At 38.9% G+C, this 27,077-nt stretch overlaps 1 protein-coding gene and 1 long non-coding RNA gene across 4 annotated transcripts in view; one reads left to right on the top strand and one right to left on the bottom strand.

The window, feature by feature from the left end:
* The first annotated feature begins 4,029 nt into the window (after nt 1–4,029).
* On the top strand, nt 4,030–6,655 carry LOC146962371 (uncharacterized). The gene is made up of 2 exons (XR_015035151.1): nt 4,030–5,111; nt 5,758–6,655. It is a non-coding gene; the product is annotated as an uncharacterized LOC146962371 (long non-coding RNA).
* The window catches only part of plxnb2a.1 (plexin b2a, tandem duplicate 1), a 238,452-nt gene continuing 217,372 nt past the window's right edge, over nt 5,998–27,077 (bottom strand). For all 3 annotated transcript variants that reach the window (XM_085769977.1, XM_085769978.1, XM_085769979.1), the window contains 16 exons: nt 26,975–27,075; nt 25,849–26,081; nt 24,639–24,820; nt 23,574–23,640; nt 23,017–23,163; nt 20,626–20,703; nt 19,987–20,065; nt 18,632–18,732; nt 17,338–17,419; nt 16,648–16,799; nt 15,527–15,687; nt 12,167–12,314; nt 10,662–10,726; nt 9,687–9,762; nt 9,123–9,197; nt 5,998–8,343 (listed from right to left, as the gene is read on the bottom strand). In XM_085769977.1, the coding sequence (XP_085626103.1) occupies nt 8,239–8,343; nt 9,123–9,197; nt 9,687–9,762; nt 10,662–10,726; nt 12,167–12,314; nt 15,527–15,687; nt 16,648–16,799; nt 17,338–17,419; nt 18,632–18,732; nt 19,987–20,065; nt 20,626–20,703; nt 23,017–23,163; nt 23,574–23,640; nt 24,639–24,820; nt 25,849–26,081; nt 26,975–27,075 (1,852 nt within the window). In that variant the 3' untranslated portion in view covers nt 5,998–8,238. The remainder of the gene's footprint in view (nt 8,344–9,122; nt 9,198–9,686; nt 9,763–10,661; nt 10,727–12,166; nt 12,315–15,526; nt 15,688–16,647; nt 16,800–17,337; nt 17,420–18,631; nt 18,733–19,986; nt 20,066–20,625; nt 20,704–23,016; nt 23,164–23,573; nt 23,641–24,638; nt 24,821–25,848; nt 26,082–26,974; nt 27,076–27,077) is intronic.

Genomic DNA, 27,077 nt, shown 5'->3' with positions numbered 1-27,077 from the left:
CTGTCATTCATTTTGAACTGAGTGAGAACACACACACCATCGCCCCCTGCTGGTTGTAGTTGAACACTGTCATCTAATTAAATTTGAGTAGAAAACATAATAATACAGTAAATGTTATATCTGTTGTTTAAAAGTGCAGTTTTTTATGAAGGACACCGAGGGGCAGTGTTGTTATATTTATCTCTATATGCTTACTTTGTTATTAACGGACTGATAATTATAGGTATGACTAAGAAGTGCTGTTATTGTCCAAGTTTATTGGATTAAATCTTCATGCTCATCTGTCAAATTTGAATACACAGCTCTTTATGCAGGTGGTCTTTATATCTAAGAGTGAAGGTAGTGAAAAAAAACACCAGAAATACATTTAAATGTACCAAAACAGCAGATAGAGGAGCTTTGGAGCCCAGATCCCTTCATATCAGATTGTTTTATCTGTTCAAGGCATAAAAACAGTTTTGTCTGAGACAAATCCTTCCCTAAAGTCAAGCAAACTAGACACAAAAAACAGGATAATTGGAATTCAGAACAAACAAATAGTCATTAATATTAAATTTTCTGTATGGAGAAACAACTATACTACAACCCATGAATGTGAATCTGGTGCTCAGTCTGTGTGGGTAGACATCCTTGAATGATCGGTTTGTATGAATCACAAACAGGACGATCCTCTCCGACTCCTCGCTCCGTGGATACCGAGTGTCCTTGCCTCGGGCTACCTGAGCTGTAGCTGTGGGTTTTTACATTAGTTAAACACAGTTTTCTGCTGTGAGACATCCAAGTCAGGACTTTCTCTAAAAGCATGAATACATGAGGAGGAATCTGATTAGTTGAAGCCGAAGCTCCTTTTGTCTCTCAGTGATTTTTATTCTGCAGACAGACGAAGGTGCTTTTGTCAGATCAGAGGGCTGCGGGGCCACAGATTAAAGTTCAGCTCTGTTACCTTTCAGATTTTTAAATGGGTTGAAATGAATACAGAAACAGAGAGAGGCTGCTCTGTTGTTCACATTGGCATTGAGTAATGAGATAAGAAACTGTCCAACCATAATGGAACTCCAATGCACTGCAAAAACTCAAAATCTTAGAATATTTAAAGTAATAAGAAATAAAGAATATTTGTCTTAATTCTTGTCAAAATGTCTAATTTCTAGTCAAAACTAATCTCTTTCCACTTAAAATAAGACTCGTCACAAAAAATTAACTAGTTTTTAGATAATTTTCACTTGTTTCAAACAAATTTTCACTTGAAATAAGTAGAAACATCTGCCAGTGAAAGCAAGTTTTTCTTGTGCTTGTAATAAGAAATAAAAACTTGCTCCATTATCAGATTATTTCAAGTGAAAATATGTTTGAAAGAAGTAAAAAGTGTCTAAAAACAAGCTACTTTTTATGTGATGAGTCTTATTTTAAGTATAATGAGATTTGTCTTGACTGGAAATAAGACAAATATTCTTGGTAAGATTTCGAGTTTTTGCAGTGTGACGCTATCTTGTCATTTGGCTCCCGGCTAATCTGAAAATGGGCAAAATGTTGGTTATGAAAAAAGCATTTATGGGCCTATTAGCGTCACAGATTACGTCTAATATTGTTGGTATCTTTAGCACAGCCTTCCCGAAGGGCTAACCCAAGGCTAAATGGCTAATTAGCAAGTGGACAAGCTAAGCTATCCAGATAATGCCGCTAATTAGTGCGAATAAATAACATTAGATAATCAGACCAAAAACAACAAAAAACAAAAAAAACAGTAGCATATACTTAATAATTCTTATTACTGCGAGAAATTTGCTAAGTTTATGCCGTGCTAACTAACTGTGATTGTGCTAAGTAGGAGCTAAACCCTCAATTTTGCATCATTTTAAGCCTAAATAAAAATGTAAATGGTTAAATTATCTGAAAAATACAACTCCCATAAAGATTATAAGGTGAACACTCAAGAATTTACTAAAGAAGATGGCATAATTCATCCAAAAAACAACTTCTGACTAAAATGCAGAGAATAAATGAGAGGCACTGAAGACTCTCCAATTGTATAAACATCTTTTTATTTGGATATTTGGACAATTTCAGATCTGGATTTTTTTTTTTTGCCCACTTCTCCACTTCCTCAGAAGAGTCACTGACTTGGGCTAGTCCAGACCAGTCCAGACCAGTTGGTTTCTGGTTACTGTTTCTGTCCATTTCAAAAGACTACACTTTTAGTCCAGTCAGTCCATCCAATCCATTTGATTCCTGATGTGATGAGGTTACAAGAATAAACAATGGGGAAGTTGTATTTGATGTACAAACTGTTATACGATGGTACAAACACATATGATGATGATGTTGTTGGGATGATAAAAACATCAGCCAATGGGCAATAAACTTTCTGTGTAACATTCAAACCTGCTGTTTGAGCCTCATAAAACAACACTTTTTAAAATACACTTCAGTTTTACACTGTAAAAACACACATCGTCGTCAAATTAGCGGAAAATCTACTTACAGTAAAAGGCTCATAACTGTGCCGATCCTTCATCCAGTCATTAAAATGTTCTGTACTTTTGTGCCTCTGAAGAACCTTTCAATTAAACATCAGATATTAATTATAATATATTTTGTGTGAAACAAATTTTTTACCATTTATGACTCACTTCAAGTAAACGACAATAACAGCTTGTACGAATTAACCAACCACAATATTGATGTTTTTTTTCTTCTGTGACCCCAAAAACATGAGTGTATTATTAAAAATGTCTCAACAGAAAATGGAAAAGCATCAGTTTAATTCTTTCCTTGGTGACATAACTAAACCTGTCCGCTTGAAATAACGGGGTAAGTTAACGAAAAAAAGATCGGCCATCTTGGCTAAAGTCCTGCCTGTGTCTTTAGCATCTCAAATAGTTCTTTAAACACATTTTTATTTCTTCGGTTGCCAGAAAAATAAAGTTTTCTTTTCATATTATAATTGGGAAACTACAGCTGTAATTAAGGGTAAAATTATTAAACTAAGAAAAAAGAAAAAAGCTTGCTAATGGCTAATGACTCGTTGACATCATGTATGGTAAAGATTCCCATGTTTATGTCTTTTTAAGTGTTCACATTATCGCACAAGTCAAGATGGCAGCTGTCGTTCTTCTTTTGCGATAATTTAGTTTCTTCTTTTTGTAATCAAAAAGACAAACTACACAAAGTTGAAACAATAACATAGACTGTAGCCTAGCCTAGTGCCTAGCAAGCTGTTTTAAGTTCAATAAATCAGACCTTTCAGAAAAATATGTTGCCAGCCTAGATGTTGATGTGACTTGTTGGACTTGATCTGTGATCTGTCAAACGCTAACAAGTTAATTTTTCCAATTGAACAAACCCATTGAGTTTCAGAAGCTAGCATAACATAGACAAGGTGACTGTGGTCTCGGCTGCACCAGCTATTCATAAATCTGTTTTTAAAAATTTAATCATGTGATTTAACAAATGAAGTTGTACAATTACAAATTAGCAAATGCAACACTGTCCATTGTAGAATTAGCTAGCATTACTTCCAAAAATGACAGTTTTAGAGTTCCAAAATGATCTGTTTTAGGCTCCACCCATCAAACCAGAGTAAGATGTGTTAACGTGATTACATTTTGTATTTCATGTACATTCAAAAATAATTGTAACAGTTTGGCAAAATTTCATAATATGAAACTCCATAGTTAACATTTTACTAACAGCTGGTGCAACAATAAGCTCCTGCCCCTCTCTTCATAATGATAGATTTAAACTGCATTTTATACTTGTATTATAGTCCCAAACACCTGAAACTGGCAAGAAATGTATTGAATAGCGTCTGGAAATTAAATTACAACACAAATCCAGTTTGTTTTGGAAATTACAGAACGACAGGGTTGATCATAGTGTTTGAACAATATTTAACACAGTTGACAGAACCAACTTACTTAACATACAGCTCTTGTTTTCCATTGTGATGTTCCAACTTCCAGTTAGTGCCAAAAAAACATGCAGAAAGCTTACTATATGTGCTGCTAGACATCTTTTTTTTTTTCTTTTGGCTTTTCCTTCCAGATCTACTTCCAGTTCTACTCTTTAAGGCACTCGCTGGTGGCAAAAAGAAGGCAGAAAGAAGCTTGTGATGGGGGAGGATTGGTTTTGAAGTGAAATATTGTTCTCAACATGAATCTGTGTCTAATATTTAAACATTTAATACGCTATATTTATATAGAGTGCGTAAAGATTGCGCTTTCAGGTCAGCAACACAACGTGAAAGGTCGTTTCAAAAAAAGATTCGAAGATCTTTAGAAACATTAATAAAAACAAATGTGGCAGTTTGCTTTGAAAAGCTGGTGAAACTTTGCGCAAGGTCTCTTGTGTGACATCTGAACATCTGAGCCGACATTGAAAACAACCTCTCAAAAAGTTTCACATTTCCACATTTTCTTTTGTTATTTAAAAAAAAGAAAAGAAAATTACCACCAGATTATTTCATACACAACTGTTTGTTCCCCCTCGTTTCTGGCTACACCCATCAAACACCCGACTCAAATGTCAGTCCAAGCTTTGGAAATTACACACACACACACGCACTAACATCACACACAATAGTTACTTGAAGTTATTTGGCACGGATGTGGCTTTCATTAACAAATTTCTGAGAAAGAAATGCCCCAGAAGAAAGCTTGTGAGAAATAAGAATAAAAAATAAAAAATAAAAAACAGGCTAAAATGTGTTTATTTCAGTCTTTGTATCTGGAGGTCGTGTGGTGCCAAATTCGGGTCCAAACATTGCAGTAAGTCCAACCACAGTTTAAGGAAATTCAAGACATGAAAACAAAAAATATACAGCACCAGCCTTCAGGTCGTATTGCTTCAGAATTTAAAGATGCAGTTTGTAAGATCTGAATTTGAAAGCTCAGAGGAATCAATATCTCCAGCTTTCACTGAAAAAAAAAACCTCAAAACAAAAACACAAAGCAACTTCCTCAAAAGACACGGGTTCATCAGCCAACTTACAAACTGCATGTTTATTCTTTGATATTAACTCAAGCACTACATAAAGCACGGCATCTGGGCTCAGAAGGCAAAGAATAATGCAGATACACAATGTTTCTATGGTGACGATGATTAAAGGGATAGTAGCATTTTTTTTAAAGTGGGGTTGTATGATCTACAAATAGCCCCTAAGTACTTTAATTACAGTAGCAGACTCTCTACACTCCTCCCGTTAGCAACGCCAGCCCATAATAGCCCTGCCCAGAGATTTACAACATACATTGTTGTGAATGGACCCAAAGAAACGGCCTATTTTTGTGGCCTAAAAGAGGTTTTACCTGAAAAAAGAATACACAGTTCCATTGTTCGCTATAATATAATTTTTTCCAGCCCCTCAAAGTGCAGGAAAAACACAGTTTTTATTTGGACCTAACCAACTGCTGATCGGCGGGCGCTAACCCTGGGCGGAGGGATGCGTGAGTTGGTTAGGTCCAAATAAAAATGTTTTTCCTGCACTTTGAAGGGCTGGAAAAAATTATATTATAGCGAACAATGGAACTGTGTAATTTTTTTCACGTAAAACCTCTTTTAGGCCACGAAAATAGGCCGTTTCTTTGGGTCCATTCACAACAATGTATGTTGTAAATCTCTGGGCAGGGCTATTATGGGCTGGCGTTGCTAACGGGAGGAGTGCAGAGAGTCTTCTACGGCAATTAAAGTACTTAGGGGCTATTTGTAGATCATACAACCCCACTTTAAAAAAAATGCTACTATCCCTTTAATACGTAGCTTTCGGAGAAGATAAGTGATCATGTACTTTCACCCAAAGACTCTTGTTCTGATAACTTGGTCCACAGTTCACTCATTTACAGAGCAGAGTTGTAACGTACATCAAATGGTTTATGTATCATTTCTTTATCTCGCTCCAATATTTCTGTAGCGAAACAGTTGACAAACAAAACTCATTCTGCTTTTATGGAAAGAAACCAGAAACAAAACTGATCCAGACTATTTCTGATTCGACAAACGTCATGAACATCAATGAAACATTTAATGGAAAGAATAAGGAGAAGGCAATCATCAAGGAGGCACATGCATATCTATGGAGTCTCTGCAGGTGCTATAGCAAACAAATTATGTGCACACAGGCATTTTTCGTACAATTATAAAGGAAGACTTAAAATACATAAATGAAAACAAATAAAAGAAATAAAGCGAATCACAATAAACACAATGATATGTATTGTATCTATGTATCTTCTGTGTGTAATGACCGAAATAACTCAATAAGAATTGTTAAAAGTAGGAATTTGTTTTTAATAACTGAATTGTGAATTTTCACGTCACATTGAAATAAAAAATAAACGTATTGTTCTTTATTTTTTTGTTTGATTTGGTTTTACACATTTTAAATCTTCCTAGGGATAAGGATTTGAAGACATTCATATTTTTCAGCTGCGTGTTTTAAACGTATTTACGGACTGCATCAGCCTGGGAACAATGATTAATGAACAGCATATTTTTTTAACAACTCAGCAATGCATGATGGGAGAACAGGGTGTGTATTAACTGGATTCAATACATTTGAACACTTCACCACCTTAATTTCAGATTTATTTTGAGCATTTTTCCCACATATACCCTGTCTTCAAAAGACACTTAAGTAATTTCTTCTTACGTGTGCTAATGACATAACAGAAAAATAGAAAAAAAAAATGCAGCAATATCTATGAAGGGAGTATTACAAAAGAATTTAAATCATACATTTGTATAAAAACAAAAAACAAATCTCACTTTAAGTGTTTGGCTGTTTAGACCACATGATTAGGCAGTCGTGATTTTTCACAGAAAGTAAAAAAAGCAAGCTGGTCTTCACCTACCACACACTAATGCACAGCATATGACACCGCGGACCACCGGATTAACACTTGACGAAAGTAAAAAAAAAGAAAAAACAACTATGTGGATCTGTAACAGTCCATTAAAAAAGACAAATCTCATGTTGTATATGGAAATGCAAAGCCTCTGCTTAAAGCCTGCACACAAAGGATAATACTAAACGAACTAAACACCATGAAATTATTCAGCTGCGACGTGAATCTACAGCACAGTGTCATCAGCGTAGAAACGTATAATATACTACAGCTAATCTGATGTGATACAATAAAAGCGTTGGTTGTGGTTTGATTTTTGGGTTTTAAATAACTCTTCGTACCCTGAATTCACTCTCTCCGCCCTCACTTGTGCCGTCAAGACCGAAAACCAAGACGTTGGCCCTGATTGGCCAGTGGTTTTGTACCGTAGTGGGTTTTCATTGGTCGATTATTTTTTTATTTGAGCCTGCTGTAAGGTAAACGAGTCCATCCGAGCACATTCACGCTTCAAGATTGGAAACTGCTACCTGTTGCTGATATGAGATCAGATTTCTTTAATAACCATTTAGAACAGAAACAAGACAAACTGACCTCAGATCAGCAGTAAGAGGAACTCAAACTCAACGTAAGTCTATAGTTTATAGACATTGAAAAAGTGGTCACGATGCATCCCAGAAGCTGTGTACTTCCAATCCCAACTTCCAAAAAAGGGTTAAACGGCAAAAAAAAAAGAAAAAGAAAATACTTGGTAATGTTTTTTGTTTTGTTTTTTTCACTTCACTTGTCCAAAAAATCTTCAATCTTCATTCCTCGTGTGGCTTTTTCTTTCTTTCTTTCTTTCTTTCTTTCTTTTAGTCTCTATGCGATAAAATCAAAAAATTTGTGGTGAAGAGAAGCCAAACACAGAAACATCGTCCAGCTATAGGTCCGAGGATTACACCACCCGAGCGCCCTAGCTACCGTTATAATAAAAAATAACCCTTTGATTTTTTTTCACAGAGCTCCCACCTCTCCCTCTCCTCCCCCCTCCTTCCTTGGTGTTTGTTTTTCGGGATGCCAAGTGGAAGTTCTTCATACAGCTGCAGCAGATATCAGCTCTTCACTTCCCACCACTCTGAGCACAATCTCACACTTCATCATCATCATTTTGTCCAAAAACCACCTCTGGAGTCCCATACCTCCTCAGTACATATATGGTCAACAGCTTCCTGTGGCTCCACTCTAGCCCCTCCCACTTCTTCAAGTCCGTACACGGGTCAAACATTCAGTTAAGAGTCCGCAAAGCTCGTCGTCCTCCTTTTGAGTCCTTAAATGGGAAAAAAAACAACAACATCCTGTGTTTTAGTAGCCGTTTTCAGCGCCGCGTCCCGACCCCCCTCCTCCGCAAGGTCAGAGGTCAAAGGTCAGTGACCTTGTTCTCCAGGGCGGCGGCGATCTGTTGGAGGCGGAGGGTGAGCTGTTTATTCTGGGCTGCCGGGTCCTCGTCCAGTGACTGGATGATCTGAAAACAGATGAGAGAACACAGTCTTAAAGGGGTAGTTCTGACATTTTTGGCAAATTGGCCCATTGGCATAATCCCTATAGTCATAGCAGTAGGTTTGTTACCTTTAATTGTCGGTGCAAGCTATTTTTAGAACGGCGGAGCAGAGCCACGAGCTGCTCAGAGCTACGCTACGGAGGCTCATGGGATTTCTTGGTTTCAAACTCATCAAATACACAATCCAACAACTCCACAACGCTCTGGTGGACAAGTTGTGACCTGCACATTCACCACGCTATGAGATAATAACACAACGTTACCACACAGAGTTGTTTTAGAGGGAAATACAGAAACTGCTTGATGAAAAACTGACCCTGAAGGCAACGCGCATCAGCGGTTTTGCATGAATTTCCCTCTAAAACAACTCTGTCTGGTAACGTTGTGTTATTATCTCATAGCGTGGTGAATGTGCAGGTCACAACTTGTCCACCAGAGCGTTGTGGAGTTGTTGGATTGTGTATTTGATGAGTTTGATGAGGGAAACCAAGAAATCCCATGAGCCTCCGTAGCGTAGCTCTGAGCAGCTCACGGCTCTGCTCCGCCGTTCTAAAAATAGCTTGCACCAACAATTAAATGTAACAAATTTACTCCTAAAACTATATGGATTATGGCAATGTGCCAATTTGCCAAAATGTTGAACTATCCCTTTAAACATTTCCACTGTACAGACATGAAGTTATAGGCTATATTTATTTATATATTTATATAGATGTATTAAACAACCAGACGACTGGTCTTACCACATCGTAGTACTTGCTGGCGTACTGGTACAGTTGATGTAAGGCCACCTGGGTGTTCAGCTTGTCTGTGTGTTGCTAAGAAGCGGAAACAAAGGCTCCATATTAACACAGATAAAACCCTTTAGATCACGATGTGCTGCCATTTAAATGTAAAATCAGGAACATGATTAAAAAAAAACCTTTTACTTTTCTCGCAATATCATAAAATCAGATTCTTCAGAGTTTAATTACATATATTCATGTGCACACACTCCAACATTAGAGTGGTTTATAAAATTGTTCTCTGTGTGAGTGGATCATTTTAGCTCCTCAGTTCTCGGCTGCTGAGCAAAAAAAAAGAAAAAAAAAAGACATTTCTTATAAAGTCATTAATATAAGTTCATCATTTACAAGACCAAGCTCCACTTTCTTGTTGTAACTGGTCAAGATGGAGACGATTTTATGCAGATTTTATGCAGATTTCATGCAGATTTTACTGAGTATAATGTCGAAGGTTGGCAGGTACAATATTAAAACTACAACACACACACACACACACACACACACTGAGCAGGTGATTCATACCCTGGACACTTCAGCGAGGTGTGTGTTCATGTCCTGGTCACTGACTGGAACCATCTGTCTGATGCCTTTGTAGTAACTGGAGGAAACACAACACAAATAGTCAATAAATATTATCAATCAAGTGATTAAAGTTAAATTTTGTATTATATGTTGTGTTTTTGCAGAAATCGTCAATTTCTGATGATAAATCTTCATCAAATAACTCATTAACCTTAATGAATCCTTGATTAACTTCATGTTCAGAGACTTTAAAGCTGCATCAAATCACATTAGACGGATTTAATTGATGTATAATAATACATTATACATTATATAATGAGTCTAAGTCTAATTATCACAATGTGACGACTGCTCAGTGAAGCTTTACAAACGACATACTTCTGTCTTATTTTGTTTCTTGTCATCCATCTGTATTAAAGGGATAGTTCACCCAAAATTGAAATTTCAATTACTCATTATCTACTCACCCTCATGTGGACTAATAGTAACAAAAAGACACACCAAAAAACATCCAAATACCTCCATGCTGCTCGTATGTAATGTCCGTCTTGTATTGAAGCCCCGAAATGTGAAATTGTCCCGAAAAAAATTAAATAAGTCTATATTTCAAGCTTGTTTTGTAGCGGAAGCTTCTCGAAGCTCCTCTTCCCGGTTCGTCCAAATTTGACGAACCGGGAAGAGGAGCTTCCACAACAAACAAGATACGAGCAGCATGGAGGTATTTGGATGTTTTTTGGTGTGTCTTTTTGTTACGAAGACAGTTGGTATCCATTTGCAACCGTTATATGGACATGCACTGCTACGCCGAGACCCCCTGTAACTCAGAGAAGCCACGGAGGACTCTGAAACTTCTCCCAGCCCTTAGTCCACATGAGGGTGAGTAGATAATGAGTGACATTTCAATTTTGGGTGAACTATCCCTTCAACAACACACTCATCTGTTCATGTTTTATAGGTTCAATGTGATAAACTCACTCGTCGACCATCTTCTTGTACGTAGAAATCTCTTTTGCATAGAGCAGCTTGTTGCTGGGAGACTCCTGCAGTCAGACAGAAAACACCAGGGTTACAACATGTTTTCATTTCACCACAAGACGAAGAAGTTTCCTCTCCCTTCCTCTCTCTCTCTCTCCGTTAATTATAATCAGCCTGTGATGATCAAATGGTCCTGGTCTTCTTGTTTGTGATTAAGTGTTGTAATTAACTCTTGTGCAGCCGGTGTGTTCGGGCGCCGCTCGGCTAAATGCCACGACGACGGATCAACTCTGCCTCCTCCTGTCACTTCCTGTCCACACTCCACCGATGATTATTAGATAAGATAAATACATCAAACCCACTTTAAACAATGACGGATCTACGGGAGCCCGACTGGGCCAATAAATCAAAACATTAGAGCTGTCAAAGTTAATGCGATAACATAATGTTAACACAACTTCCTTTAAATGCCAACATTATTTCTGCTATATTGACCTTTTTTTTTTATTGAATCAGTGGCCGTCATGTTATTTATTTTTTTCTTTAACTCTCAAATGCAGTGAGGACTCCTGAGGGTTTCTGGACCAGATTTGTAAATAAAGTTAAAGCAGCATATTCATCTGTTATTAAACACTTGGGTAACACTTTATAATAAGTACACACTATTAAGCATTAGTTAAGCATTAATAAATACCGAATTTATCATTTATAACACATGAATATTCATTAGTATGGAACTAAAACACTTCTGCTAAAAGACAAGTTTTACAAGCAGCTTTATCGTGTTTGTCTGAAATGGATATCAAATATTTGAGTCTTCAAAATAATGACAGAAAAACATATTTATTAGCATATTTCTTATATATTAACAATTAATTGCACCAGTAACTGTAGTTATTCATTATAAATCACAAATTCATTACACTTAAAAAAAAAAAAATGTTCTGAATGTACCTTAAAGGGATATTTAAGTGTTGGTAACACTTTATAATAAGTACACTAGTAAGCATTAGTTAAGCATTAATAAATACTTAATTATTCATTTATAATGCAATAGTATGTAGTTTATACAGTTAGTACTTATTAATGATGAGTAAAACATTTTTAACTGTTTTTATAAACTACATACTAATGAGTATTCATGAGTTATGAATGATGAATTCAGTATTTAATGCTTAATAGTGTGTACTTATTATAAAGTGTTACCAAGACTTGTTAAATATCCCTTTAAGGTATATTCAGAACAAATTTAAAAAGAAAAACATGCAATGACTTTGTGATTTATAATGAATAACTACAGTTACTGGTGCAATTAATTGTTAATAAATAAAAATATATGCAAATAAATATGTTTAAAAAAGTGTTTTTCTGTCATAATTTTGATAATATTTGATTCAAATGTGTGATATCCATTTCAAACAAACACCTATGAAGCTGCCTGTAAAACTTTTCTTTTAGCATCATAATAACAGACACAGACACAGTCACAGACATGAAGCACTGACTCTGCTGAGCTTGTGCTCCGACTTGGTGCAGGCGTCCATGAAGGTCTGAGAGATGACGTGCAGCGACGCGTCCACCACCTCCGTCACGTGGACGTCGAAGATGAAGTGAGGATTCCTCAGGATGTTCACCCAGAACCGAGACGGCAAACTGAACAAGAAGAAGAACAAGAAGAGCAGGAAGAGTTTGTCAAAGTTAATTTAGGTTTTTTTTTCTTTTTATCACTTTGCTGAAGCTGCAGTGTTTTATTCTTTAAAGGGATAGTTCAACATTTTGGCAAATTGGCCCATTGCCATAATCCCTATAGTCATAGCAGTAGGTTCGTTACCTTTAATTGTTGGTGCAAGCTATTTTTAGAGCGGTGGAGCAGAGCCGTGAGCTGCTCAGAGCTACGCTACGGAGGCTCATTATGGGATTTCTTGGTTTCCCTCATCAAACTCATCAAATACACAATCCAACAACTCCACAACGCTCTGGTGGACAAGTTGTGAGCTGCACATTCACCACGCTATGAGATAATAACACAACGTTACCAGACAGAGTTGTTTTAGAGGGAAATTCATGCAAAACCGCTGATGCGCGTTGCCTTCAGGGACAGTTTTTCATCAAGCAGTCTCTGTATTTCCCTCTAAAACAACTCTGTCTGGTAACGTTGTGTTATTATCTCATAGCGTGGTGAATGTGCAGGTCACCAGAGCGTTGTGGAGTTGTTGGATTGTGTATTTGATGAGTTTGATGAGGGAAACCAAGAAATCCCATGAGCCTCCGACGAAGCGTAGCTCTGAGCAGCTCACGGCTCTGCTCCGCCGTTCTAAAAATAGCTTGCACCGACAATTAAAGGTAACGAACCTACTGCTATGACTATAGGGATTATGGCAATGGGCCAATTTGCTAAAAAATGTTGAACTATCCCTTTGATAAATGAAAACAAAAAGCACAACAACGCTCCTCTCCTCTTGAAGTATTCTGGTCAGTTTCAGCCTGTTTTTAAACACCTGCTGACACACACTTTCCCCACTCTTTCCTCCTCCTCCTCCTCCTCCCTCCATCCTTTCATCTCCTCCTTCCCTCCACCTCCACGGACCCTCACCTCCCCCCTCCCTCGTCAATAATTCAGCACCGCCGGTGATGAATATTTCATTGTCCAACTTGTTTGCGTGCGAGTGTCTTCCTGATGACTGACAGGCCGAGCTCAGGGCCGGTTTGAAAGCAGAAGAGACGACGCTGGAGAAAAAGAAAATCTTTGTCTCCTCTTCTTTTACTTCTCCTTCTTTTTTTTTTTTTTTTTACTTCTCCTTCCTCATTCGTCTCTGCTGTCATCGTTTATCCGTCCTCCTGATAACAGGCTGCCAATTAAATCAGGCTTTCATGTGGTCGGCTGTCTGGTTTAGCAGTAACGAGGACATAATTACACTCTAGTTTAGTCGATGAGGTGTAACACACACACACACACACACACACGCACATACATACACACGCACAAACAGACACACACAGACACACACACAGCTTGAGCAGCGGTGTAATTATTTCTCGGTGCAGGTCGTATCTCCAGCAGAGATTCAGAGGAGCTTTGAAGAGACGCTGACAGACGTCGGATCAGTTTAAGAAGTCGCACGTCAAGCCGGTGGGAGGCGTTCGCTGACAGTACGATCAACGCAACGCAACACAGCGCTGTGCTGAGCTGAGTGACGCCAAAAAAAGAAACTTTCCCACTTAACAACCTGCTGCTCCACCTGGACTCTGATCACAGGTTTCAGTCGCTGATCGTTTCTCTGAGTCGACGAGTTCACAGATTTCTCCTCAAGATGGAAATAAACTTCTCACATTCGGGGTGGAGTGAGTATAGTTGAGACATGTGTACAGTTGAAACATCCTTAAAGGACAATTCCAGGCGAATTCAACTCGGGGGTGTATTTTCATATCATTTTAGGTCTAAAAGAATGAATCTGAAGATTTTCAGTTTAATTGCTCCTGTTTTGCGGTAGTTGCGTCTGTCCCCGCATCGCCACGGCAGCAATGAATGGGAGTGGATGTAAGTTCCGCTGTTTAGGCTGTTTCCAGCCCTCAAAGCCGCAATTTTTTTCCACAGACAGCGTCAGATGGCTACTCAAACATGCACCGAGAAGTTTATTTACTTCAAGCAAGCCGACATGTTTGTAAAACTAGATCTAATTCAAAGTCTCCCGGAGTCTCGCGCGAGACCCAGTTGCCGTGCTCGGTGTGTTCAGGTGCAGTGGGAAAAGCTACCGTTTGTGTCATAAACACAGGAATATCAACTCTTTACTTGCTTCAAGTAAAAAAAACTTCTTGGCGCATGTTTGAGTAGCCACCTGACGCTGTCTGTGGAAAAAAATGTAGACTTGAAGCAAGTAAAGAGTTGATATTCCTGTGTTTATGACACAAACGGTAGCTCCTACTGTACCTGAACACACCAGCACTGCAACTTCGGGCTCGCGCGAGACTCTGGGAGACTTTGAATTAGATCGACTTTTACAAACATGTCGGCTTGCTTGAAGTAAATAAACTCCTCGGTGCATGTTTGAGTCGCCATCTGACGCTGTCTGTGGAAAAAAATTGCGGCTTTGAGGGCTGGAAACAGCCTAAACAGCGGAACTTACATCCACTCCCATTCATTGCTGCCGTGGCGATGCGGCGACAGACACAACTAGCGCAAAACAGGAGCAATTAAACTGAAAATCTTCAGATTCATTCTTTTAGACCTAAAATGATATGAAAATACAGCCCCGAGTTGAATTCGCCTGGAATTGTCCTTTAATATCTTGCCCGCGCTGCAAGGCACATGCACATGCATATTAGCACCCTCTTTGGTTGTGGGAAATTTAAAGAGTGTTATAAGTCATAATAAGACCAAAAAAACAAAGAAAATGAAAAGAAAAAACTAATATTTGTGATACCTGAACAGTGTTATATTAATATATACTATTAATAATAATATTTATATTAAAAATACAATAATATTCCATTGTTTTTATTTATATTGAAATATCTTGTCAAATTGTCATTTTTAAAAAAGTTAATTTATAATTTATGTTCAGTCATCATCAATGGGTTTCAATAGGTGTCTCAACTGTACACGTATGGGGTATGGTTGAGACAAGACCCTGGTAAAAATGCACCTCATGTTTATGACCTAATTGTGGAAAAAATAAACAAATAATAAATGATATTCTTCAATAATAACTTAGTATACAAACAAATTAAACAGCATATGAAAAATCACTTATTTTCAGTGTATGGTTTTTTTGCAATATCTGTTCAAAAATGGAAAAGTAAAAAGTGTCTCAAACGTACTCGGTCTACCCTACTGTGTGTGTGTGTGTGTGTGTGTGTTTTCTAACCTGTTGGTCTTCCAGATGTGCAGCGTCTCCTCGTCCACGTTGTCGTGCCGCAGCGCCTGCTCGTCCAGGAAGTCGAAGAAGTACTTGACGGCTGGAGGAACGACGGAGCTCGAACACAACACGCTGCGGAAGAAGTCGTCCACAAACTGCTGCAACGTGCCCTGTAACACACACACACACACACACACACACACACACACACACACACACACACACACACACACACACACACACACACACACACACACACACACTTATATTAAAGCTCCATACGGTATAGATATAAGGTAGATGTTTGTATTACAGCTCCTTCAAAATAAAGGTAGATGTTTGTGTTAAAGCTCCTTCAGTATAAAGGTAGATGTTTGTATTAAAGCTCTTTCAAAATAAAGTTAGATGTTTGTATTAAAGCTCCTTCAAAATAAAGGAAAATGCTTCAAAATAAAGGTAGATGTTTGTATTAAAGCTCTTTCAAAATAAAGGTAGATGTTTGTATTAAAGCTCTTTCAAAATAAAGTTAGATGTTTGTATTAAAGCTCCTTCAAAATAAAGGAAAATGCTTCAAAATAAAGGTAGATGTTTGTATTAAAGCTCCATACAGTATAAAGGTAGATGTTTGTGTTAAAGCTCCTTCAAAATAAAGGTAGATGTTTGTGTTAAAGCTCCTTCAAAATAAAGGTAGATGTTTGTGTTAAAGCTCCATACAGTATAAAGGTAGATGTTTGTATTAAAGCTCCATACAGTATAAAGGTAGATGTTTGTATTAAAGCTCCATACAGTATAAAGGTAGATGTTTGTATTAAAGCTCCATACAGTTTAAAGGTAGATGTTTGTGTTAAAGCTCCATACAGTATAAAGGTAGATGTTTGTGTTAAAGCTCCATACAGTATAAAGGTAGATGTCCATGTGTAGTGTGATAATAAAGCAGCTCTAGGTTCTATATTAATACTGTGAAAGTATCAAAGCCTCAGTCCACAGAGAAATGCACACAGCCTGGATTCAGAAACTGAGCCTTAAAACCAGCCGTCAGGACTTCCTGTCACTTTGTGATGTCACAACTGGACCCAAACATCCATCCGACACTTTGCAGGATTAGTTTTCTCTCTCTTCTCTCCTCTCACCTTGACCGACAGCAGCCTGGTCAGGTAGATCTCGGTGATGGCTTTGGTCATGGCCTTGTCCTTCATGCTTCCTCTCTTCGACTTCACCTCGTCGATCTCGTCGGCCGGTCGCACCAGGTGGAAGGTGTTGTCGTCCTCCAGCAGGGCGTTTTCTGAGACGGAGAAGAAACACATTAAATCCTTGTTATGACTAATTGACAGTTATTATATCACAATTATAATATATAAGCATTAAAAGTGTTTCCTAGTTCATTAAACTGATTAACAATGACCACACGAGGTCAAATATGTTTCATTATAATCAGATTAACATCAGTAGAGTAGAAATCTGTGTTAAATTTTCAAGTTTCTTTAAAAAATTGCTGCAGATTTGAGTGAAAACCATAATGAAAAACTAAAAGATATTCATCCGTGGGAGATTTACCGTCATTTTTCCTCGGTGCATTAATAGTAAAACATTCTTTCTCAGAGTCGAGTTTTGCCGTGAGAACATTTTCAATCACAGTTGAAAGTTTTCACATCAGACCAAAGATCAATTCTGGATTTAAGTAAAAATTATTTTCCTCTGAAGTTTTTTATTTTTTCATCTTTTCACAAGCGGAAAGTTATTAAAGAGAAAGATTTGAAAATTTGAAATTAAAATTTCAGATGAGATGTTAACAAGAAAAAACTTGTTTTAAGAGTACGCACTCTCTTCGTAGCTGTCCTGGTGCTGGTGGAACGACTGTGTGTGCAGAACTCTGGACAGAACCAACGTGGCGTTATCCCGAACCTGCAGGAAAGGAAAGAATACGGAGGAGAAAAAGGAGAAAAAGAAGAGTGAGTGAAGAGTTTGTCCGTTTCTCCTCCTGTAAATGTCAGAGCAGCTGTGTGTGTGTGTGTGTGTGTGTGTGTGTGTGGGAGTTTGTTTTAGTCTCGGGGCCTCGTGAGACTTGACATTTCTCTTCTGCACTTCAGTTCCACGACTCTGAGCTCGACTCTCAGGGACAAAGATGATGATTAAAAAACGTCAAACTGTTGAGCTCATTCAGCCCCGAACTGTTTCATTTTGAAGTTTAAAAGTTTAAAATAAAATGATTCAAATCCTCAAACTGGAACCAGATCAGTTTTGACCTTTCTGATTTGAAAATATGACACAAATTTTATATTTATGACCTATTATCACATAGTGTATAAACGTCCTCTGAATATATGAAGATACAGTAAAACTTTATAACATACATGAAACACATATAGCAACATTTGTACATATATATTAGCACATATAATAGCTTTATGATCATATTTTATTATGTATAATATGTTACAACCAGATATTTCTAATATATAAAATGTGTATATGCAAGTTTATTAAAATAATATAGATAATTTATATGCATTTACTGTGTATTATAATGTGCTCACTAATTTCTCTCATAGTTTATGACATATATTTGTCATTGTTTATATGTTTTATTTGCATTTCCTACATGGAAAATGCATTATATATACATATTTATAATATTTGCATATTAAATAATTGATTAATTTCAGCTTAAGATGAAAAACTCAAGATGAGGAATAAAATAACTTTATGTTTCCTGATCATAATCAATCAGTTTAACGTTTTTACCAGGTTAGAAAAACAAGAAACTTTTAAATTAAACTGCTCAGGCCCAAATGTTCGAGATTTAATTCAAATCTTAAATTAACGAGTAAAATGAAATAAAACGAGGTGCGAGTGAATGAAAACGTGGTCACAGCTGTTTTTAAATACGTTTTCTTCATTTCATTTCTCTTTTAATATTCAACATCTGGCTGCAGAAACGTCTCCACTGAGCTGAGACCAGTTTCAACTTCACAATTAGGGAATAAATCTGAAATAAAGAGGAGTTAATTAAACCTGATTCAGACAGGATTAATGTGACAGAGAAAAGAAGAAAAGAGCTCGTAATTTAACTCGTGACTCGTGTCGTGATGGCGATGCTGCTGAGGACGAACTCACGTTGTAATGAGCCAGCGTGTTGAGTCTCTTCCAGCGTCCCTCCTTCTGGGACGTCAGGTCCATGTCGGACAGGATCTGACCCGTGGAGCCGGGACGCCACTCTGAGGACGCCGCAGGAAAACAAACACACAAACAAACAACAAGGTGTCAACGGGGTCTGATTGTGTTTTTATAAAGATGAGACGGAGGCAGAAAACAGACCCTTTATCAGGTTTAGATTGGATCTCTGTTCTGATTCGCTGTTTGTTTTAATGACGAGTAAAAGACGAGTAAAAACAAAGTCCTTCATTCCTCACAATTTGTTTCCTGCAGGCTTTCATTTGGATGATTTATAATGTGAAATACATCCATATAAATTCTACTTTAAAAGGATAGTTCACCCAAAATTCAAATTGCACTCATTATCTACTCACCCTCATGTCGACTAAGGGCTGGGAGAAGTTTCAGAGTTATCCGGCGTCGCAAATCTCGCGAGATTTGGACGGACCAGGAAGAGGAGCGTCCGCAACAAACAAGCTTGAAATATAGACTTATTTAATTTTTTTCGGGACAATTTCGCAATTTGGGGCTTCAATACAAGACCGACATTACATATGAGCACTATGGAGGTTATTTGGATGGTTTTTGGTGTGTCTTTTTGTTACGAAGAAAAGTGGTATACATTTGCAACCGTTATATAATAATAGCGGATGCTATGCAGATGCTAATGGGGATCTCAATAAACATAAACATAAACATATGGACATGCACTGCTACGCCGAGACCCCCTGTAACTCAGAGAAGCCACGGAGGACTCTGAAACTTCTCCCAGCCCTTAGTCCACATGAGGGGGAGTAGATAATGAGTGAAATTTGAATTTTGGGTGAACTATCCCTTTAATTCAGCATAAATCCTTTTTTACAATGACATTTATATATAGTATATATTATTGTATGATATTATAACTTATTACAATATATTGAATTAACATAGGGAGAAGGGGTAGGATTTAATAATCTTTGGCTTCTTCCCACTCCTTTTGAACATACATACGGTACATAAATAAGTGTTAAGTCTTGTTGTTGTCATTTTCTGTTGTTGTCTTGTATTTATTGACGTTTGTTTGTTGTTTTTATTCTGTTCTTTTTATTCCATGTTCAAATAAACTTTCATTCATTCATTCATTCATTCAATTTATATCAATTTGGATCAGTTTTACACATAAATATGAATCTGAATGAACCAGTTTATTTCACTGTGAACCTGCAGTTCCACCACAGTCCTGCAGGGGGAGACAAACTCCTGTTCTGTGACTGCAAACTCATTTATTTTGCATTTAATATTATAAATATAACAATATTTGTGATATTTCTCACCCAGAGCGACGCTCTCCACCTTCGGCCTCTGTGAGTACGGCAGGTTCCTGTAAACCTGGTCGATGATCTTCTCTTTCACCTGGAAAACAGGAAGTTCACATTTTAACTGACGACTAAATAAACTTATCAAATTAAATTATAATGAACTAATTTCTCACATTCAATAAGATCTGCTGCAAAGTTTTCCTCAAAAGGTAGATGTTTGTGTTAAAGCTCCTTCAAAATAAAGGTAGATGTTTGTGTTAAAGCTCCTTCAAAATAAAGGTAGATGTTTGTGTTAAAGCTCCTTCAAAATAAAGGTAGATGTTTGTATTAAAGCTCCATACAGTATAATAAATAAACGTATTAAATTATAATGAACTTATTTCTCACATTCAATATGATCTGCTGCAAAATTTTCCTCAAAATACAGTATGTTCAGTGAATCAGCCTCAAAACCAAAATAAAATTGTGTCACAGTCGAGATAAACGACAGAAAACGAGTTCACCGGCTTCACGTTCTCCGGATTTATGTTGGAAAATCACACGTTCGGGTCGAGTGGAACCAGAAAATGAGAAAAATTTGCAGCAGATGAAGCAAAAATATTCGACACGGAGGTGAAAACTGGACCGGAGAAGAGGCAGGAAAAACACACTGACCTGTGAGATGGTGTCACAGTTGAGCACCTTGACCGGCGTCACGTCGGGGCCTTCGCCGTGCACCAGCACCTGCAGAGTCTGACAACACGAGAGAAAGAGACACACCTGGTTAGTGAGCAGCCGAGGCCACAGACTGAGAGCGAAAGAAGAGTGAAATCACATTTTTCCATCTTCTGTTTTATTAAAAACAAAAGATCAAAAAAGAAGAAAAAAAGAAGAAAAAAGAAGAAAACTCGGCTGTGACACGTTCAAAGCTCGGAGGATTTTCAATTTACAATGAGATGAAACAAGAGAAAAAGCTGAAAATCCTCAAATCTGAGGAGCCGCGACCGCTGAAGCATCACAGACAGAGGAGTGTGTATGTGTGTGTGTGTGTGTGTGTGTGTGTGGATTTAGTCTGTTTACAACACACCAACATGTCAGGAGGAAAGTCTGTGAAACTTCCCATGATGCAATAGTCTAGAAATGTCTCAGTGCACTGTCTGTCTCAGTTAGCGACGCAGCTACGACGATAACCATGTAAAACATCTGCTTTATTATAATAAAATAACGCTGAGTCATAATGTGACTCGGATTTTCTTCTTAATCTAGTTCCAGTGAAAGAAACCACAGATTATTTCTTGGCTTTGCTCTAAAAGCTTCTTCGTTTAGTAAATTTTGGTGGTTTAAAGGGATAGTTCAACATTTTGGCAAATTGGCCCATTGCCATAATCCCTATAGTTCTAGGAGTAGGTTTGTTACCTTTAATTGTCGGTGCAAGATATTTTTAGAACGGCGGAGCAGAGCCATGAGCTGCTCAGAGCTACGCTACGGAGGCTCATGGGATTTCTTGGTTTGCCTCATCAAACTCATCAAATACACAATCCAACAACTCCAAAACGCTCTTGTGGACAAGTTGTGACCTGCACATTCACCACGCTATGAGATAATAACACAACGTTACCAGACAGAGTTGTTTTAGAGGTAAATTCATGCAAAACCGCTGATGTGCGTTGCCTTCAGGGACAGTTTTTCATCAACAGTCTCTGTATTTATCTCTAAAACAACTCTGTCTGGTAACGTTGTGTTATTATCTCATAGCGTGGTGAATGTGCAGGTCACAACTTGTCCACCAGAGCGTTGTGGAGTTGTTGGATTGTGTATTTGATGAGTTTGATGAGGGAAACCAAGAAATCCCATGAGCCTCCGTAGTGTAGCTCTGAGCAGCTCACGGCTCTGCTCCGCCGTTCTAAAAACAGCTTGCACCGACAATTAAAGGTAACAAACCTACTGCTATGACTATAGGGATTATGGCAATGGGCCAATTTGCCAAAATGTTGAACTATCCTTTTAATAACTGGTGGTGATTTCGTTCTAAGTTCAGGTGCGATGCATTCAGGACACACTGGAGATCCGATAACTCAGGATCGGGACCACATGTGTCCTGATCACACATCTCACTTCACTTCACTTCTCGCTCGAGCTGCTGCAGATGAGACACGACAGAAGAAGCTAATTAAATCCGTTGGCCTGGTGAGGCTGCAGGATTTGCATCAGAGCTAAACAGCTGGGAGCGCTGGTTTATCCCCACTCTGCCAAACATCATGTGAACGCAGCATGAGCTGTTTTCTGGCCCGACATCTGAATTCAGAGACTTTTTCTCCTCTGATGAAGAACAAAGTCTCAAGAAAACACACAGACTCAACTCTTTAAAAGGATAGTTCAACATTTTGGCCTCTTGCCATATTCCCTATGTCATAGCAGTAGGTTTGTTACCTTGATTTGTCTGTGCAAGCTATTTTTAGAACGGCGGAGCAGAGCCGCAAGCTGCTCAGAGCTACACTACGGAGGCTCATGGTTTCCCTCATCAAACTCATCAAATACACAATCCAACAACTCCAAAACACTCTGGTGGACAAGTTGTGACCTGCACATTCACCACGCTATGAGATAATAACACAACGTTACCAGACAGAGTTGTTTTAGGTAAATGTAGAGACTGCTTGATGAAAAACTGTCCCTGAAGGCAACGTGCATCAGCGGTTTTGCATGAATTTCCCTCTAAAACAACTCTGTCTGGTAACGTTGTGTTATTATCTCACAGCGTGGTGAATGTGCAGGTCACAACTTGTCCACCAGAGCGTTGTGGAGTTGTTGGATTGTTTATTTGATGAGTTTGATGAGGGAAACCAAGAAATCCCATGAGCCTCTGTAGCGTAGCTCTGAGCAGCTCACGGCTCTGCTCCGCCGTCCTAAAAATAGCTTGCACTGACAATTAAAGGTAAAAAACCTACTGCTATGACTACAGGGATTATGGCAATGGGCCAATTTGCCAAAATGTTGAACTATCCCTTTAAAGTAACACAGGAGTTAGTGTGTACGTTGTGTGTATGTTGTGTTGTGTTCACTGACCAGCACGGAGTATTCAACGTCGTCCCCCAGCAGCCCCGTGTCGTTCAGCGTGTACTTTGCTTTCTTCATCTTGGCGTCCACGGGGCCTTTCTCCACCTGGTGCTTCAAGGCCTTGAAGAGTTTGTACAGAGGTTCTCCAGCTGTGTCCTGAAACACACACACACAAACACACACATTAATTCTGGTTCTGATCTTCTGTGTATCAAACAAAATGATTGTGATCATTTCAAAGTTTTTACAAAGTTTCACAGTGTCAAAGTCTGAGTGTTCAATCAGAGCAACAAGAGGAACAACAACATGAAGAGTCACAGAAACATCTGAACACATCACAGAGATGGAGCAGAGAGAGAGAGAGAAAGAAAAAAGACGGAGCAGAGAAAAAGGTTTTGGAGTCTCTGAGAGTCAATTATAGGAGAAGGAGGATGAAGAAAAAGATGAAAAAGAAGAAGGAGAAGAAGAAGAAAGGCCGGAGAAACAGGTCGAAGTGAAACGGAAATGAAAAGGAATCAAAAGAAAAGAGAAAAACAAGATGAAATAAGTGAAAGGATCCGTGTTACCCTGAGGAACTGATAGAGACAGATGGACATCCAATTACAGAGCATCCTCTCCACCACCGTCTCAGACCTGCACACACACACACAGGAAGAAGACAATAGATAAAAAACATTAACTCTGTGCAGCACACACATGAAACAGTTTAAATAAAAGTTAAAGGGATACGTCAACATTCTTTTTTCCCATGTCTTGCCTCACTCCCGAGTCCATGACCAGCAGATAGACACCATCCTTTCGACTGTGCGTGCAGTAACAAGGGAGATAGAGCCGTATCGCCGTAATTAGCTTAGCTCAAACGCTGGAAGTGTATAGGTAGTGTTAGCGTGCCTCCACCTAAAGTCATCAGAGAAACTCTTCAGCAACTCTAAACGGAAACCGGCGGGCCGATCTTCGTCTCAGAGCTGACAAAACTCTCCGGTAAGGCATCTTGAGCGGTCAAAGCCCGGTAACGGGACGAGATCGGTCAAAACGGAGGGTTCAAGCAAAGACGCTTTATTTTGATTCAAGCTAGCTACATCGAGGGTAGGTTAGCTTCCTATTTCAAAGTAAAAGCACAAATTCTATTGTCATGGTTTTCTGTATGTAAAGGGCAACGGGTGTTTTATTTTGTGAAAGTAACCGAAGTGCGTTGGTCACAACGGCTAGCTTGAGTAGCGCCGAATTCGTCCGAACAAAATTGTAAACAGCTGGTATTTAGACAAATTAACGACACTCTGCTGATCTAAACGGCTACTTTCTCTCCTTAAAATGTTTGAAATGTTGATAAAGTGATATATTTACAGAGTTTAGAGCTAAAATGAAATCAGCTTCTGACTGCTGAGTTCGGCTCGGTTAGGAGGCAGGCTAACACTACCTATACACTTCCAGTGTTTGAGCTAAGCTAATTACGAGCGATACGGCTCTATCTCCCTTGTTACTGCACGCACAGTCGAAAGGATGGTGTCTATCTGCTGGTCATGGACTCGGGAGTAAGGCAAGACACGAAAAAAAAATGTTGGCGTATCCCTTTAAATAAACGTAATAAACTATTTTCAGACTTTTCTGGATTTAAATGTTTCAAAAATCACCTCCTCAGCATGAGTTTGGGGTTCTTGCTCTGCACGTGTTCGTCCATCAGCTCCAGCAGCAGTGTCCTCATGATGTCCGTGTAATACTCCAACTTCCCGTGAAGCGCCACCGTCAGCAGAGACGCAAAGTAACCGCGAGCTCGGGCGTTGAAGTCCGGACGGCTCTCCAAGGTGTGGATGAACTGGAAAACACACAGATCAATACCGATCAATACCGATCAATACACTGATATGAGGCCAATGTGAGGATGATTTAGTCGTGTTGGATGGATGGGAAAGAAGAATAGATTGGTAAGGAAAGAAGAATGGGTCGAAAAAGGGAAGGAAGGATGGAAGGAAGGAGGGAGGGAAAGAAGAATAGATTGAAAGACAGAAGGAAGGGTGGAAGGAGGGAAGGAAGGAGGGATAGAAGTATGGAAATAAGGTAGGAAGTAAAGAGGGAAGAGGAAAGGAGGGGGTAAGGAAAGAAGAATAGATGGACAGAGGGAAGGAAGGAAGGAAGGAAGGAAGGAGTAGGGAGGGAGGAAGGAAGGAGGTAGGGATAGAAGAATAGATTGAAAGATGGAAGGAAGGGTGGAAGGAAGGAAGGAAGGAAGGAAGGAGGGATATAAGTATGGGAATAAGGAAGGAAGTAAAGAGGGAAGAGCAGAGGAAGGGGGTAAGGAAAGAAGAATGGGTGGAAAGGGGAAGGGGAGAAGGAGGGATAGAAGTAAAGGAACAAAGAAGAGGGAAGGAAAGAAGAAAAGAGTTAAGAGGAAAGGAGGGATGTAAGGAAAGAAGAATAGATGGACAGAGGGAAGGAAGGAAGGATGGAAGGAGGGATGGAAGTAAGGAAAGAAGGAAGGAAAGGAAAGGAAGAGGAAAGGAGGGAGGTAAGGAAAGAAGAATGGATGGAAAGGGGATGAAAGGAAGGAAGGAAGGAAGGAAGGAAGGAAGGAAGGAAGGAAGAGAGGATAGAAATAAGGACACAAGGAAGGGGAGGAAGGAAGAATGAAAGGAAAGAGATGGAAGGAAGGAAAACAGGTGGGAAAGTTGGAAGAAAGTAAGGAAAAAGGGAAGGAAGAAGGTTAAGCAGGAAGGAAGGAAGAGCAAGGACAAGGGAGGGAAGGAAGTAAGACAGGTGGGAAAGATGTAAGGAGAAAAAGATGGAGGAAAGGACAAAAGAAAGAAAGAAAGAAAGAAAGAGGGGAGAAAGGGAAGAAAGACTGACGTTGATGAGGAAGGTCTTGCTGTTGAGCAGGTTGGAGAACTGGTTGAGCGCCTGGGCCACGATGGCCCGTCGAGCTTCTGGGATCTGGATCTTCCCGGTGATCATGGTGTCGTTGGCGCCGCCCTCCTTGGACGGCAGGAAGAAGTTCCTGTCGGTGAAGGTCTTGTAGTCCAGGAACGGGATCCGAGCTTCGCTCACGTCGCTGGTGTGGTCCTCCATCTCGATCATCAGGTCTGACACACAGGACGAGGTCGGGACTCAATATCATCTTTATTCAGCGTCAAGTTTATTAGTTTATTATATTTACTTATTCTACTTATTCATTTATTCCCATTATTATTATTATTTCACTTTAGTTGTTTATTCATGTGTATCTGTATATATATGCATTTATAAAACGGAAAGGTGAAATCCGGCGATCTGATTGGTTGTTAACCATGGTACAATGAGCATACGGCTACTATTCTAAAGCCTTATCACAGCGTAGGCTATCAGGCAACGTATGACTGGTATGAATGGAAGTTGTTGTCATGTATCCATGACAACGGACTGTTGCAGTCCGTAGCAAAAGACAGCTGATGTTTTTACGATGTTAAAAAATGGACTAAAGTAGTTTAATTCACATGTTTAAGGTGAACTTTCACCTCCAGAGGGTTAACAATGGTAGAGGGGACTGAGCAGTGACTTTCACCTGAAAAAATGCGGAGGAAAAGACGAGATGCAGAGCTAACTTGGAGCTAACGTCTGGAGAGGTGGGACTATTTTTTCACAGTGAGGCTATTTTATTGAATAGCCTAATATGTATTTCTGGTTGAATAAAACTACATGAAATTGATTGCGTATCCCTCTTTTATATTGCCTTTATTCGTAACCGTTTTATAAAAGCAATATATCACGACAGGCCGTGGTATATGCTCATTATACCACGGCTAAGGGGCGTTGTTCGGCCCGACGCGAAGCTATTTTTGTAACATGTGGATATACCTATCTAGATTTTCTTTACAATAAAATAAAATAAAAATGTTATCACAAAAAAACAAAATCAGCTCCAGTGACAAACTTGAGATTTGCAAATTTACAAACTCCGTTGGTGTCATTGAACACAGCCAAAACTGTGTGATCGTACCTGTGAACTCCTTCTTGCAGCGATCTCGCACACTTTCCTCCAGGTTCTCCAGCTGGTGTTTCACCTTCTCGTACTCGCGCTCTGCCTGTTGACTTTTCCTCCT

The sequence above is a fragment of the Trachurus japonicus genome, chromosome 23 (assembly GCF_045865225.1).
Source record: "Trachurus japonicus isolate A0001 chromosome 23, Traja_1.0".
NCBI lineage: Eukaryota > Metazoa > Chordata > Actinopteri > Carangiformes > Carangidae > Trachurus > Trachurus japonicus.
This window is presented reverse-complemented; position numbering and strand designations above follow the sequence as displayed.